This window comes from Prunus dulcis, chromosome 3 (genome assembly GCF_902201215.1).
Source record: "Prunus dulcis chromosome 3, ALMONDv2, whole genome shotgun sequence".
NCBI lineage: Eukaryota > Viridiplantae > Streptophyta > Magnoliopsida > Rosales > Rosaceae > Prunus > Prunus dulcis.
Genome location: NC_047652.1, coordinates 20,551,836 through 20,568,748, shown reverse-complemented (window position 1 = coordinate 20,568,748; position 16,913 = coordinate 20,551,836). Strand labels below are relative to the sequence as shown.

The 16,913-nt window shown below is 37.4% G+C and overlaps 3 protein-coding genes across 3 annotated transcripts; 2 read left to right on the top strand and 1 right to left on the bottom strand.

Annotated features, from left to right (window-relative positions):
* Window positions 1–96: 96 nt before the first annotated feature.
* On the bottom strand, window positions 97–3,022 carry LOC117620691 (proline dehydrogenase 2, mitochondrial). The gene is made up of 4 exons (XM_034350842.1): window positions 2,339–3,022; window positions 863–1,508; window positions 523–763; window positions 97–430 (listed from the first exon to the last, which is right to left on the bottom strand). Exons 1-4 carry the CDS (start codon window positions 2,894–2,896, stop codon window positions 391–393), a joined length of 1,485 nt encoding a protein of 494 aa, XP_034206733.1. The 5' UTR covers window positions 2,897–3,022; the 3' UTR covers window positions 97–390.
* Window positions 3,023–4,576: 1,554 nt separating this feature from the next.
* LOC117622792 (stress-induced protein KIN2-like) lies at window positions 4,577–5,215 on the top strand. Its single transcript, XM_034353565.1, has 3 exons — window positions 4,577–4,723; window positions 4,836–4,904; window positions 4,987–5,215. The coding sequence occupies exons 1-3, from the start codon at window positions 4,667–4,669 to the stop codon at window positions 5,062–5,064; spliced, it is 204 nt and encodes a 67-aa protein (XP_034209456.1). The 5' UTR covers window positions 4,577–4,666; the 3' UTR covers window positions 5,065–5,215.
* A 1,951-nt stretch (window positions 5,216–7,166) lies between these two features.
* Window positions 7,167–8,285, top strand: LOC117621967 (zinc finger MYM-type protein 1-like). The gene has a single exon (XM_034352490.1). It carries the CDS (start codon window positions 7,167–7,169, stop codon window positions 8,283–8,285), a length of 1,119 nt encoding a protein of 372 aa, XP_034208381.1.
* Window positions 8,286–16,913: the final 8,628 nt, after the last annotated feature.

The window sequence follows — 16,913 nt, the reverse complement described above, 5'->3', positions numbered from 1 at the left end:
CAGACACCAGTTAGGCCAGTCGGGAAGGACACTCTTTTGAATATTGAAGTCTTTGTAGACTCCTAGTCATTCAAACATCAGCCACACCAATCTAGGTAATTTGGAAGCAACACAAATTCATTTTTTATTCGGTTTGCTGAAGGAAGCAGCATGCTTTTACACACACAATCAATAGGGCAGCGCGCTGGTGGATTGCCATTTAAGTAGCTAGCTAGGAAGCAAATATGGACCTGTTGCCGGCGAGTACAACCTAATGCAATGAGGAAAACAGAGCCCAAATTTCCTAGTTCCTATATGCACATATTCATTCCATTAACTCTGAGCAATTCACCACAATTACAAAATTACCCTATATTTACAAGATTGGTGGAGCCAAATAGTTTTTTTGCCTTAGAAGATTGCTGCTTTTAGTCTCCTTTTCAACACCTCCCTGAATTCAAAAGAAGTTCAAACCGAATTAGAATAAAACCAACCTTTTAAGCTACAAGTTTAGAAGTTTTTTTTTATCCAAACTTAAATTACCTTGTGCGTTGTCTGTCTTGAGTTGAAGCAGATAAAAGTCCCCTGTTCTCTTCAGCCCTCCTCAGAAGGTAAGGCAGCACCAATTCTATTGGCCCAAATGGCATGTACTTGCTCACTTGAAACCCTGCATTTCTCAGACCAAAGGAAAGCGATTCTGCCATTCCATAGAGCTGTGCAAATTCAATCTTCTGGCGTACCTTCCCAATCCCAATTTCATGTGCTTTTGCCACTGCCAGTTTCCCTATTTGTGTTCAACGTTTTACATCAGACATATTAGCTCAAGAATGCAGTTTGGCCTTTTTTCTGCCAAGTTTTAACACAAGTGTTTGATTTTCTTTACCTGATTCAACATTATGGGTTGCAAGAACAACTCCACCAGAGCCATTGGCAATCTTCTCAAGCATGAACGAAGCGCAATCGTTGTAGCACGCATGAGTGTCCTCGATGCTATCGTGAATAGGAGACTTATACCCCAAGGAAGAAGCTACTTTGGCTTCACTTGACATATAAGCACCCCTCACCACTTTGAAACCCATTGGAATTCCCATGTCGTCTGCAGCCTTTGTTGCCAGCAGCAGTCTTTCCTTTGCATCTTTCAAGTAAGCCTGTATAGTCCCATAAACGATCGGGTTGTCATCTTTGTTGTAGATGATCGCAGAAGAGTAAGTCAGGTAATCGATGGCCGGTTGAACCGACGAGTACTCTGCATCAACGGATAAGGGGACATTGGCTTCGGAGCACTTCTGGGACAGTTTGAGTAGTCTCTGGTGGACTAATTCGAGATCCCGCTCCTCATCTGGAGTTAAAGGCTCTGGCTTTTCAAGGGTGTGGTAGAGAGGGCTGTTATCAGAGAAAATGGGGAGGGTATCGAGCTTCCATGGGAGCTTGAAAGAAGGGTCTTTGTGTTGCCATCTCAGCAAGTCACTGACCCGCTCAAGCACCCTCATGGGACAAATTGCTGTGATTTTCATAATAATAAAGCTCACCTGTTACAAGCCACAAACATCGTTTTCAGCCACCATGCATCGAATCAAACCAAATCAAACAAAACCAAACTTCACAAGGAATTGGGGTGAACTACGATGTTGACAGAAAGACCAAACATCTAGCGTTTTGTTTTTTTCAACAACTTCTAACTTCTAGTGTTTGTTCCATTTGTGATTTTGAAAATCGTGGCAGTCTTAACAACTGGTAACACCAAGGACACAGTCAGCTGGGTCCAGATTTTTCTCATCTTGGAATCTCCCTGTAACCAGCCAGGTAATCTTTAGTTGGTAAATCAAGTGGCAACCGACAACTAATAGACCTACAAAACCAGGTCAAGTGACGAACAGCCCAGAAACTACGTACGTGTGGTCCATGTCACACCCACGTGGCATAAGTAAACAAAGTAGGATCTGCGATCCCACGTGGCACCCTCTACTTCGTCCTTGTAACACCATCCAGTTGTACCACCTTAAATCTCGTCTTTATCTTAAATAGAAAACCGCAAAAGTAGGTCTTACCTCTTATTGCAGAGAATTTGCATGGTTAGTTAAAAATTATTTTATTTTATTTTTCGAGCGATGTTACTGTAAATTAATCCAATCTAATCTTCGAAGGAGAATTTTGAAATTGGTTACAGGAAGGCGGACTTACTGGCCGGCCTAACTAATTGACCTAGTTCCTTAAAAGTTAAAAACAGTAAAAATCCTTAAACTGGAAATTTACCATTTGAATTCTTGAGATGATAAAAAACAAAAACAAAAACAAAAATAAAGAAAAATAAATCTTGTAAACATGATTTTTGGATTGATTGGTGATGTGAAGAACTTACGGAAGAAGGAGGGAGGGACTTGGTGGCTTCAGCGGTGTCCAAGAACCCCTGCAAGTTCCGATCACAAGCGTCGTTATCGCCGGCGTACTCCAGAGCGTAAACAAGCATCCCTCGGAGCCCGGCCTCGTTCAGCTCGAGCACCGACCTCCCGGCCGCCATGGCGTTCTCACCGGCGCAAAAGTGCTCGTAAAACGTGGACCGTATGATCCCCATGATCACGTCTCGAATCAACGGCGTGTCCATGAGCCTGGACTTCATGACCCACATTCCAATGTCCACCAATGGCTCGAAGGCCACCGCGTGGAGGTTCAGCGCGGCCCTCAGCAGCGTCGGCGTGGAGACAGAGGCGAATAGCTTGTCCACGTCATCGAGGTTGAATATGTTGTCGGTGATGGTGTCGGCGGCGGTGATGGCGTGACCACTGGGAGATTGTAGCGGTTTTTCGGCGTAGCCGATTGGCGGTGATATGGCGGAGATGGTGGTGGATGAGGCGGCGGAGTTGAGTGGCCTGAGAGTTTTCAGGAGTTTTGATGCTGCTGGGATTACACGGTTTGCCATTCAATGGTGGGTGCCTTGATTAATTCTCTTGGTTTTACTTTCTCCTCTCTCTCTCTTTCTTTCTCTCTCTCTAGAAAAGTGGGTTGCTATTTGCGTATGTGATGGAGCTAATGCTTTGGTGTTGGCTTGGAGTGTAGGAATTGGGTTTGGTTTTATAGACAATTTTGGAGCTTTTTTACAGGGTTGGATTTGGTAAAAATTATTCGGTAAAAACTGTCTGGTAAAAACCATTTGGTAAAACAGAAGTGGGTTAAACTGATCTTGTTGACTATTGACCAGGTTTAGAGGTATTGATTGGATCGTTTGCGCCTAGTACAAGTGGAGCTGACTCAGCTGCAACGCAGTGGATCGGGGCGCTAGTTGGCGGAACAGACTAGATGCTAAAACGGATCTTTGCTTCCTTTACGCGGTGGTTACGCGAGTGGCATACACGCGGTGTACACTTGACGTCGTGCGATGAACGGTGGGGTTCCGCGGGATCTTTGGCGGGTGTGAGTTGGTCTGAAATTAGATGCTGTAAGATTGGATCTTACGTGGCTCCACGGAATCTTCGTCCAGCTTATACGATTGGCTTTTGCCGACGTCAAATCAAATTGTTTTTGTTTTTTTTGTTTTTTAATTATATTAAAATTTTCAAAAATAGAAAAATTAGGATTTTGGTTTCTTTGGTTGGGCTTGGGCCTAAAGAAGATTAGTGCCAAACTTTCCAAATTAATTGTAGCTTAACCAATAAACTAATCTCCTTTTAAGGTAAATTTATGTATTTTGGATGATTACACACCTTTTCTTTTTGTGGTCAAGATATACAGAGTACAAAGATGAAAAACCTAACTTCGTCATTATCCAAAAACAGATAAGGAATAAAAACCTAAAAAACCTGAGCTTGTTGGGCAACATTTTTCGGTTCCATGTTAGAGAAAACAGATAAGGGAAATTGTGTTTTTGTTTTTCTGGGAAGAGAAAAACTAAAAACGGAAAACTCATTTCCTAACAATTTATTTCTAACATAAAAAACCAAGGCATTTGGACGTAGATGTTATTGTTAGATCCTTATTGTCTTTTACTACAAAAGCAAGGAACTTCTACTAAGTTTGGATTTTGTTTTGTTTTGTTTTTTTTCCCAAATGGACAAACATACAACCAAACAAATGGGGACTTCATACAATGTAATTAAGGCCGAACACAGTTACAAACAGGAAAAAAAATTGTTCAACTAAAACCCTAGAGGCGTCGGTACACTAGATTCCATCACCGCCGCTAGATACCTACTACTGCCGCCGGAAGGCCAACATACAGGAGGATAAGATATCTTGAAAGGCGGGGTCTAAGAAGGTGACTGTGAGAAACCTGAGAATAGGACTTATGTTTTTTTTTTTTGTGTCATGACTATTATTAGGCTTTGATTTTCCATGCATATATGAGGTCTATTTCTATACACCTTATAAGTTTAATCTGAAAGCGAACTGTTCAAAGTCTATAAATCCCTCAAAAAATTCGAATTTATCCTCTCCTATTGATAAAAAAACAGAGAAACCCTTCTTAAAATTCGTAACTAATCCATGAGCAAATTACTCAAACTTAATCAAAAGCAGCCCTGGTCTACAGGGGTAACTTATCCGTGGCTTCACACTTGTCAAGCAATGGATTGGTTTGAAAACACTATAAATCTCCCTCACTAGCACGAACATTTCATCCAACAATTCAGTTTTCAGCCTCAAAGTGATATTGTGTGTTTGTGCAGAGAAAAAAAAAGCAAATTTACTTATCAATATGAACCAATCCCAGAATATCAGCCACCAAGCCGGCCAGGCCAAGGGCCAGGCTGAGGTCAGTCTTGAAAAAACCGTTTTTTTTTTTTAAATACAAGCGATAGTCTTGAAAAACCCTTGGCTTTAATCCAATATATATAGGGTGGTTGATGATTACAATTTTGATGCAGGAGAAGGCTAGTGGCATGATGGACCAGATGAGCAATGCTGCCCAATCTGCCAAGGAATCATGCCAAGGGGTTAGAAATTTTTTTTTAATTTTTTTAAAATAAATTAAGGATTTTTATATTAATTAATATATGCACCACATTTGCTTTGCAGGCTGGTCAGCAGATGAAGGACAAGGCACAGGGAGCAGCTGATTCTGTCAAGGATGCAGTTGGAGCCAACAAAAATTAAGCTGATCTCATCTAAAACTAGTTTTGGTGTTCCTGTTTTCTGTTTTTGTTTGGTTGATCTTTCTTGACTTGTCATTTGGAGCAAGAACAAAGTCTGATCATGTAATCACTTCAGAGAACATTAAGCTAATAATTTCGTTGATTTTTGTCTACTGTTACTTCAGAATATTTGATATTGCAATCACAATTGATTGTTACCAACCAAATGAACAATCCATCCCAACTCACAGAGGCAAATCACGTTTGGCCACATAACATCAACATAAAGTTTATTTATACATATTTTTAATGCCAAATGAAAGTGAAAACACCACCCAGTGATAGATAGCGACATGAATGGGAGCTAATTGAACAAGAGCTTCAACCAGAGTAAAAGAAGAAAAAAGAAAACGAAGGAAAGACACAAATACTCTATCAATAGGGATGGTAATTTTCCCCACGGGCAGGGGCGGATGCACAGAGGGACAGATGACCCCATGGCAGCTAGGAATTGCAGTGGGGATGTTGAAGTTGTTAAAGATTTCCTAGCCGTAAGGGTTAGTTGTTCTAGTTTGTAGGGTTGTTTCAGTTGTTGTTGATAAGTCCTATTCTTTAGGAATAAGTTATTTGTTTTGATTCTGATTTAATCATGTACCACGTTGTTAGATTGTAAAACGTGGGCTGTATATTTCCAACTTTCAGTTATTCCTTTGTAAGTGTCAGTTTGGTATTGCTTATTTGGGGGTGATAAGTGATTTTTAAAAAATTTTGAGAAGCCCAACCCGTTTGGTAAATTGATGTGAGGAAATCTATAAGGAAAAACAGCTAATGAGGTGCTTTCATTTTTTGATTATGCAGAAATCAGTTTTAAAGAGGCGCTGGGTTTAATGATTATGTGGCAATCATTTTCTAATTACACGTAAAATCAATACCAACAACACTTTTGACAAAAATTTTACCAAACCCCAAACTGCTTTCTCTCACAGTTGATTTATCTCACAGCAAATCTGACAGCGATTATTAAAAATTGATGTGAGGAAAGCTATAAGGGAAAGTAGCTAATGAGGTGCTTTCATTTTTTGATTATGCGGAAATCAGTTTTGAAGAGGCGCTGGGTTTAATGATTATGCGCCAATCATTTTCTAATTACACGTAAAATCAATACCAACAACACTTTTGACAAAAATTTTACCAAACCCTAAACTGCTTTCTCTCACAGTTGATTTCTCTCACAGCAAATCTGACAGCGATTATTTTTACAGCACGGCAATGCCAAACTGGCCGGCTATTTATTGCCATAGTTGTTCTTTGATTCAATAACATATATTCTCCCAGCATTTGAATATTCAGCAAACGTGTATTTACTTGTTTTTGTGAGTGTCCAACCTAGGTTCTCAACAGGGGAAGCATTGGTGAGACCCCATGGCTAGCTGGTGTGAGACCCCATGGCGCACACCAAGTGCTCTATGAAATGCCTAGCTGAGGAAAGAAGAAGAAGCTTGCGCAAGTAGCGCCTGCCTTGCGCGAGAGCTTTTATTTTTTTTTAAACTGCCTGGCCAAAACGACGTCGTTTTGGTCCAGGCGTGTTAAATTTTTATTTTTATTTTTAAAACCTGGCTTTAAAATGACGTTGTTTTGAGTCAGGTTTTTTTCTTTTAAAACAAAAAACCCCAACCCATCTACCCAATTCTAATTCCTCCCAGCAGCAATAGGTCATCCCAAAACCTTTTTTTTTTTTTCCTTCAAAATTCCCTCTTCTCTAAAAACCTAACTAATCCCCAACCTTCACCACCCCCACCATCAACCACTACACGCTGCTGCTGTCATCAACCACGTCTTGCTGCCGCTGCCATTGCTTCTCATCAAATCAAGTGAGTTCTAATTTTACATATATTATTTTGGGCTTTGGATAATTTTAAGAAAATTGATATATCTTTCATGAATTATAATTTATTGGTGTGGTCTGGTATGATATTGATTGATTTTATTATTTGGATATTTTAGTAGAGTTTATATTGATTGATATTATTATTTGGATTAGATTAGCCTTTATAATTGATGGATTTAATTAATTTATGTGTAGAAAAAATTATCATGGAACGATTTTTTAAGAGAAAAGTGCCTATGGATAGTGAGTCTAATCCAGGTAGTTCAAGTGCAAGAGAAAGACCTATTGAATTAGATGAGATATTGGCTAATCTTCAAGCAAGCCCTGGACTAGGAATGCCGATGACAGATTATAGTCCTAATAATCGAGATAAGATTCGAAGAGCATATCTTCAAAAAGGACCCCGTCAACCTAAAGGTCATAAATTCCCACAAAGCAATCAATCAGGAATTAATAGACGTTTCATTGTCCACTGGTTTGATGAGTTTGATTGGTTGGAGTATAACATAGCTAAAGATGCTGCATTTTGCCTCAATTGCTATCTCTTTAAAACTAATTTTGATCAAGTGGGTGGTGACGCCTTCTCTGGGGTAGGCTTCAATAATTGGAAGAAGGGGAGAGAAAGGTTTAGCATTCATGTTGGATGGGTTGGTAGTGTTCACAACCAAGCTAGAGAAGTTGCTTACAATCTGATGCATCAAAAAGGTCATATTGAAACAACTGTGATCAAGCAAACAGATGATGCTCGTATGGCTTATCGCATTTGCTTGAATGCATCACTCAAGTGCACAAGGTATTTGTTGCGACAAGGCCTTTCTTTTCGTGGTCATGATGAAAGTTCTACTTCAAGTAATAAAGGGAATTATTTGGAGCTCTTGCAATTTCTTGTAGATCATGATGAAAAAGTTAAGGCCCTTGTGTTGGAAAATGCTCCGGGCAATCTCAAGTTAATAGCTCCTTCAATTAAGAAAGATCTTGTCAATGCATGTAACAAAGAATGCATTAGTCTTATCATGAGTGATCTTAAAGATAGGTATTTTTCAATAATGATGGATGAAGCACGTGATGTTTCAATAAAGGAGCAAATGGCGATAATGGTTCGTTATGTGAATAACAAAGGACAAATAATAGAAAGGTTTGTGGGGGTCCAACATGTTACCGACACCACTTCAAGTGCATTAAAGAAATCCATTGATGAATTCTTTTCTTTTGAGGGATTGAGCTTTTCTAAGTTAAGAGGACAAGGTTATAATGGAGATAGTAATATGAGAAGTGAATTCAATGGCCTTAAAACAAAGATTTTAAGAGAACAACCTTGTGCATTTTATGTTCGTTGCTTTGCTCATCAATTTTAACTAACTCTTGTTGCCGTGGCAAAGAAAAATATTGATGTTGCTTTTTTTTTTGACAATGGCTAATAGTTTGGTTAATGTTGTTGGAGCATCTTGTAAGCGTCATGATGCACTTAGAGCACAATACCAATAAGAGCTTGTTAAAGCTTTTGATGAAGTTTGTCTTATAACGGGTCAAGGCTTACTACTCTCAAACGTGCAGGTGATACACGATGAAACTCACATTATGCTACCTTGATTAGTATCATTTTCATGTTTTCATCTGTGGTGAGTGTAACCCCAATGGTAGTTCAAGTGAAGCCTTTAAGTTATGGAGAGAAATACAATCTTTTGAGTTTGTGTTCCACTTGTTTTTTATGAAAGCTATATTGGGAATAACAAATACTTTGTCTCAGCATTGCAAAAGAAAGATCAAGACATTGTGAATGCAATGGGTTTAGTTCAAACATGCAAGGAAAACCTACAAGTGATGAGGAATAATGAGTTTGATGAATTGGTTGATCAAGCATCTTCATTTTGTAACAAACATCATATTATGATTCCTAACATGGATTAGAAATATGTAATTCTTGGGAGGTCACGGCGTAATGCTCCAATCAAGACAAACAATCATCATTATCGTGTGGAGCTCTTTCTTCATGTCATTGATGGACAACTTGCGGAATTAAATGATCGTTTCAATGAGGTAAATACTGAGTTGCTTACTTGTTTGGCTTGCTTGAGTCCGAACAATTCATTTGTAGCTTTTAACAAACGAAAGATAGTTCGTCTTCTTAATTTTATCCTCAAGATTTTTCGAATTGAGTTTTATTGATGCTTCAAGATCAACTTGGGGTTTATGTTCATCATATGCGTTCGAGTAGTGATTTTTCTGAATTGCAAGGGATTGGCATGCTTGCAGAAAAAATGGTGGAGAAAGATATGCATGAAATATTTCCTTATGTGTATTTGCTTATTACATTTGCTTTGGTTTTACTAATTGCAACTGCTTCAGTGAAGAAAGCATTTTTCGCCATGAATATTATCAAAAATCCACTTCGCAACAGAACGAGACATCAATGGTTGAACGATAGTTTGGTTGTTTATATTGAAAGAGATGTTTTTGCTTGTATTAATAACGAAGCTATAATGCAACGTTTTCAAAACATGAAAACTCGTCGTGGACAATTGTAACTTGTATTGTTTGTTTTGCAAGAATTATGAATGGAAGTACTATCTTTGTGTTTTTTAGTGTTATTTTCTTCGTGACAAAATTTCGTGACTTTGCACTATGACCCCATGGTAACACAATCTTGGGTCTGCCACTGTCCATAAGTCAGTAATAAATTAATAGAGTTTTATTTAATGTTGAAATATCAAACCAAAATAAGTGCATATATAGGTGGGTGGGTGAAATAGTTTCCTTTGTCTGTTTACCCACATGTTTTTTTTTTTTACTTCAAACATGCAGTGTTAGTTTGTAAACTAATTTCCAACATTTAATAGTAGTTTGAGATTTTTCTTTGTCATTTCAGAATGTGATTGCCTACTAGAGAATTATCAATGCAGCCCAGACGAGCATCAAGGCCAAACAGTTGGCTGCGGAGCTTATTCCTAAGTTCTCCAACATCTTCCCCCACCCTTCAGTGTCTGCCATCAATACCCACATTGATTCGATTGGAGAAGAAGAGCCCGAGATGAGTTCATATTTGTATATCCACTCATAAATACATGTTAGTTTCATCATTTTGATCATTTTCCTCATAAATACATGTTAGTTTAATCATTTTCTATAAAAAAAAATTGGTTCCTATACAAAATTTTTATCTTAAATTAGTTTGATATGATATAGTCGAAGCAGTGTACATCACTAGCTGTGTGTTACTCTTGTCTGGGGGTTTTGTTACTCGGCTCCACGTTTTAATTTTCATCATTCACGAGATGTGCAACTTCGAGTTCTAGCTATTCAGGGGCTTTCCCTTTTCTGCAATATTACACGTGAGCAGATTGCAAAAATTTGTAGCATTTTTGTGCCACTCGTTGCAACTGGTAAATTGTTACTATTTTTTATTTTTTTGGCGATTCTGATTTTAAAAGTCTATTGATTGTGTTATATAAGTCTGATGTTGGGCTTTGTTGATGCTTTTAGAGAAATTTGTAAAGCGTGTTTTGAACCAAGATGTGAAAGGTATATATTCAGGAGTGGACGCACAGAGGGACAAATGGGGTTAGGCAACCCTATGGCAGCTGGGAATTGAATTATCATGCATTCATAATTAATAAATAAAAAACATCACTTACTTGACCAACTATGAGATGAAAATGGTGTTCCTACACTTAAAACTTAGCTTTCACCACCCGAAAGCTGTTTCACACCATGATAGATGTGTTAATCAATTCTAATAATTACTGATAAGCAAATGCAAGTTTCATGAAACCATACTGGTCATGGATCGACTCATACAAAATGACATCACCATTTTGAAGTTGGATGTGTCATATATGGGTGGTGTTGTAAGAAGAAAAATTGTATAATGTGAGAAATTTGATCAAACATATGAATTTTACCTTACAGTCAAGAAAGTTAAAATTTAATGGAAAAATGTGTTATCCCAACATGTCTTAAACTAATGAAGCCATAAGTTAGACAAAATATAATCACGAGCCATTCTTGAAACTGATTAGAATATAATATGAAAAACAAAAAGATAGGATCAAGAAATTTCTATTTCCTTGAGGAAGGTGCGGCAACAGCTTTTGTTGCTTCCTTCCGGCATAACTTGATGCTCTTGTCTCCAATAAATGAGAGTGTCTACTTTGTTACGAATCATTTAAAGATTAATTTTATAAGCTCATGAGTAAATGATCATGCATTCATAATTAATAATAAAGCATCACTTACCTGACCAACTATGGGATGAAAATGGTGTTCAAATACTTTAAACCTTGCTTTTACCACCCGGAAGTTGTCCCACAACATGACAGATGTGTTAATCATTTCCAACAATTACTAATAAGCAAATGCGAGTTTCTTGAAACTGTACTGGTTATGGATCAACTCATACAATAGGATATCATCATCTTGAAGTTGGATGTGTCTTGCGTGGGTGGTGTTGTAAGAAGAAAAGCTATATCATGTTGGAAATTTGATTAAACATAGAAATTTTACCTCATAAACAAGAAAGTTAAAATTCAATGAAAAATGTATTGTTCACATGTGTCTTAAATTAATGAACCCACACGCTAGGCAAAATATAAATTTTGAGCAATTCTTGAAACCGATTAGAATATAAAACAGATAATAAAAAGATAGGTGCAAGAAATTTCTATTTTCTTACATAAGGTGTGACAACAGGCTTTGTTGCTTCTTTCCAGCATATGTTGATGCTCTTGTCTCTAATGATTGAGAGTGTGTTTTGAATGCAATGTCTACATTGTCACGAATCATTTAAAGATTGGTTCTAAAAGCTCATGAATAAATGATCATACATTTATAAGAAAGTCAAGCAGTCCAGTGGAAAGATGGCATGATTTGAAACCCTAGGTCAGGGGATCAAATCCCTCAGAATGCATATTTTTGCACAATTTCGCATGTATACATACATGTTGATTCGATTCGACGAACCATTGGTTTGGGATTTCCTCAATTGTGATCAATCCGATTTGCTGCAATTCAATTTTTTTTTTACCGTTGGCGCATGAGTTTCACACGGCAATAGTAAAATTTTTTGACTTTCGCTCGCTACGTCAACGAGGGAAAGCCTTGACAGATAATTCAATTCAAATAAATCAAACGAAGGGAAGAGTCTTGGTCTCCTCAAAAGTACGTAATAATAGCTTAGTGGTTTGAAATCTTAGGATGAATAGTTGTCACAGATTAAGTCCTAGGAGCTAGCACAAGATGTGAAGAAGAAGGGTGAGATAAAATGTTAGGATTAAAATAGTTCCATGATCTAATTTCTTCTGCTGTAATAAAAATATTACTATAACTTTAAAAATAATTTTTTTAAATCAGACATTGTACATTCAAGCATTTTCTTGAGGCACGGCTCAAAGGTACCATGGCCATGAGTAGAGGTAGGTTGGCTATCATGAATACAACATAATAATTAACATAACTAGAGTTTTTTTTTTTTTTTGGGTCTAAACATAACTAGTGTTTCTTCATGACCCCATGCATGCCTTCATTCATTATAAAAAGAAGAGAGCCTTCATTTACTATAAAAAGATGAGAGCGTTCATTCACTACAAGAGAAAGAAGCCGGCTGTAGCTACGAGAAAACATATGGAAAATCAAGCTTTGATTAGTGCTCTACATTCCATGCACGCATAGGTGAATTCAATCATTTCTTTCTTTACTGTTTGTTAAAGCTATTTGAATTTTTCTAATGAATAATATCACTCTTTAATTTTATATATACTTAACATTCTTCTTGCAGCATTATATAAATAACAATATTGACCATATAATTTTTCCACTAGAACGCGCTGACATCTTGAAAGAAAAGCTTAAGAAGCACTTTAGAGATACCAACGTCGACATTGTAAAGATGAAAACGTATTTGGAATTTCATGATCATATATAAAACAGATAATAAAAAGATTGGTGCAAGAAATTTCTATTTTCTTACATAAGGTGTGACAACAGCTTTTGTTGCTTCTTTCCAACATAAGTTGATGTTCTTGTCTCTAATGATTGAGAGTGTATTTTGAATGCAGTGTCTACATTGTCACGAATCATTTAAAGATCGGTTCTAAAAGCTCATGAATAAATGATCATACATTCATTAGAAAGCCAAACAGTCCAGTGGAAAGATGGCATGATTTGAAACCCTAGGTCAGGGGATCAAATCCCCCAGAATGCATATTTTTGCAAAATTTCGCAGGTATACACGCATGTTGATTCAGTTCTACGAACCATTGGTCTAGGATTTCCTTAATTGTGATCAGTCCGATTTGCTGCAATTCAAATTTTTTTTTTTTTACCGTTGGCTCATGAGTTTCATGCGCCAACAGTAAAAAAATTTGACTTTCACTCGCTGACGTTAGCGAGCGAAAGCCTTGACAAAACCCAATGAGACAATGCCAAAAGGCGCTCCTCGGACGCTTCGATGGTTTTTTTTTTCTTTCCAGAAATCCAATTACTTCAAAAAAATTTCAAAAATTTTAAAAAAATATACCAAAAAATTATGGTTTTTTTCCCTAGAAATACCTAACAATTTTATTCACTTTCCACACCAAATCTTCATACAAACTCTTCTCCTTCCAATATTTTTTATTTTCCACTCACATCATTCACTTTCCACACCAAATTTTCATACAAACTCTTCTCATTCCAATGTTTTTTACTTTCCACTCACATTTTTCTATTACTTTCCATTTGCATCAAAAAAACAAATGGCCTCTTCTGTCGAAGCTGGAGGTGCGTGGACAACTCAGGAAGATATTGTGTTGTGTGAAGGTTGGGTGAAAGTTTGTCATTGCCCTATCACGGGCAATGAGATGAAGTTCACTCATGTGGACCAAAATTCATGGAGAATTTTGTGAAAGATCGGGTTCAATTCGGACCGAAATGGCCTTATCTAGTAGATGAAAAATTCTGAATAAAGAGTTAGGGAAATGAAGATATACATTGACAAAAGTAAGGGAGAGCATTCGAAGAGGTCAAAATCTTTCTGATGAGGTAAAATATTTATAATTGCCATTTTAATCAATTTAATGTAACTTTTTTTTATTGCATATTAAATTTCTTTTTCTTGCATAATATTTTTTTCTTGCATTTCCAATCATTTATTTTTAATAGATCCTACAAGCACAAATGTGGTTCGATGCCATGGGGAAAGGCAAAAAAAGTTTCTTGAGTCAACAATGTTGGGAAGTTGTGAAAGATTGTTCGAGATTCAAAATTATTTCCACAGGTCCACCGATTGTGTTGAATGAGACACCACTCCACGATTCGCCAGCAACTGATTCACCATCGGACTCTCCAATGGATCAAGACTCACCACTCCCACGTGCGCTGTGACCTATTGGGAGAATGGCGGCAAAGGCCAAGAGAAGGAGTACTTCGAACAATGAATGTGCACAATTTTTGGAGCAAATAGCTAAGAACAGCGCACTGAGAATTAAGAGAGACTTGAAAAGAGAAGAAGCAGACAATGCACAACATGAAGCATTTGCAATTGAAAGGCAGCATGCACAAGAACAAGACATGGAGGACAGAGAGATGAAAATCATGGCCATGGATACGAGCCATATGTCTCTTGAAACAACTCCTATTGGAAGCTAAAACGAAGGGATGTAATGAGAAGAAAACTTTTCCATGACGATGGACCTAGCAATACAGATTGGTTAAATAATCAAAACCATTAGGTTGTATTGAAAGATTTGCCATATGTATTAATTTGTTGTATTGTTTCCCTTTTATTCAATAAAGAAAACATTAAATAATGTGACTATTTATTAAAAACATTTGCGCATCAAAACAAAGATTAATTAAAAACAAAACTTAATTTATTGCAAACAACACACAAAACAAACCATACTTAAAAGCATAATCAAAACAAAGCATAATTCCAAAACACACCACACACAAAATAAAGTATAATTAAAAACAAAGCATAATTCCAAACAAAGCATTAATCTAGACTTCATCACTGTGATTGCCTTTCATCTCCTACAAGTGCTCGATCAAGTCAACTTTACGTCTCTCATGAACATATGAAGATTGCGTTTCTTGATAACGATCAATCATGGGGTTGTTGTATCGACCATCCCCAATTAACGGTTCGTGCTCCATTGGTTATCCATTTGATCTCATTGGCCTTTCATAAATTCTTGTCAACGTCGTGTTCATGGGATCGGGTTCAAACACCTTTGGAGCATCATAATCATACTCATCATCCACAATCATGTTGTGGAGGATGATGCAAGTCATCATAATGCTCCGCAGCACCTCATCATCAAGCATCCGAGCAGCACCTCTAATAATTGCCCAACGTGCTTGCAAGATACCGAAACATCTTTTCACGTCTTTCCTACAACCCTCTTGAAAGGCAGCAAAGCTTTTTTCCTTCTCGGATTAGGGATTCAGAATTGTCTTCATGAATGCCGTCTACCTGGGATAAATTCTGTCGACGAGGAAGTATGCACCCGAATATACGGTATTATTGATTCGGTACGTGATCTGTGGGGAATGATCTCGCAATACATTGTTAAACACCGGGGATTGACTAAGCACATTGAGGTCATTCTAAGATCCGACAACTCCGAAGAAGGCATGCCAAACCCAAGTGCCGAATAAAGCTACGGCCTTTAAAATTATACTTTTTTAGCCATTTCGATTCCTATAATCTCCTTGCCAAGCATTTGGCAATTCTTCCATTGCCAATGCATGCAATTGATGCTTCCAATCATTCTTGGGAAACATCAAGCCTCAACTTTTTGTACAAGCCTTTGGAGGTTCCTAGCCGTAGGTTTACGAAGGTACTCCTTCTTGTAGAGATTTTCTACTGCATCACAGAATCTCACCAAGCACTATAGGATAGTTGATTTTTCCATCCATGCAATCTCATCCACCTGCTCTGCATATGCCCCATAAGCAAGCATCCGCAAAGTAGCTGTAAGTTTTTGCTCCGGAAGAAGACCCAAAACCCCAATAGCATCATACTTCTGAACGAAGTATGTGTCGTAATTACAATTATCATGCATGATTTTTTGGAACAAATGAGGCTGCATTCTATATATCTCTGGAAAATCAGAAACATGATATAATGAATTTGGGATAAAGTAATCTTCCAAGAGATTTTTATCCCGAGACTGCCTATGTCAGTCCACATTCGGGGCACGACGACGGTGGTGTTGCTTTGATTCATTGAGCATACACGCCACGACAACCATTTCTTCCTCCTCTTCATCGGCCTCGTGATCTTCTTCAACACGTATGCGCCTAATTTCTTCCTCTTCTTGCTCTTGCCTTTCCAACACCCTCCTCAGGTTAGACATTGAGAGTAGAATGTGTTTTGTAAAATTTGAGAAATGAAAGAATAGAGAAGATATGGTGTGAGAGGTATGAGTTGAGGGTGTAGTTTTATTGAGGAATTTAGAAGATAGAGATGACATGTGGCGCAATTTTAGAGGGCAAAAATCTTATATGAAATATGAGATTATAATTTTTTAATAAATATCTAAAAATCTTATATGACATGGGACATGTGACGCAATTTTAGAAGGTGAAAATCTTATCTTCAATTTGACATTGTAATTTTTTTTCATAAATCGAAAATCTTATCTGAAATAAGACATGTGGCAACTAAGAATCTCATCCGAAATTTTTTTTGAAAATTTTAGGTGAGAATTTTATAATAAATAGTGACACATCAATCGAAAATATTATATGAAAAGCTATCAAAATTAATATTTAAGTATAAAAATATTGAAAATAAAGTAAAGGGAATAGTGTTTGCCCTTGCCCTTACCCTTTGGGGTGGAACCAAAAAAGGTAAAGCTTATACTATTCATGTGAATAATGTTTGCCCTTGCCTTGCCTTTGCCTTACCCTTGCCTTTTGGGGTGGAGGTGCTCTTAGAACACTTCCACTAGTTTGCTCTTTGCCATGGCAAGGAGGGGTAGGGCAGTTACTTTTCACATAAA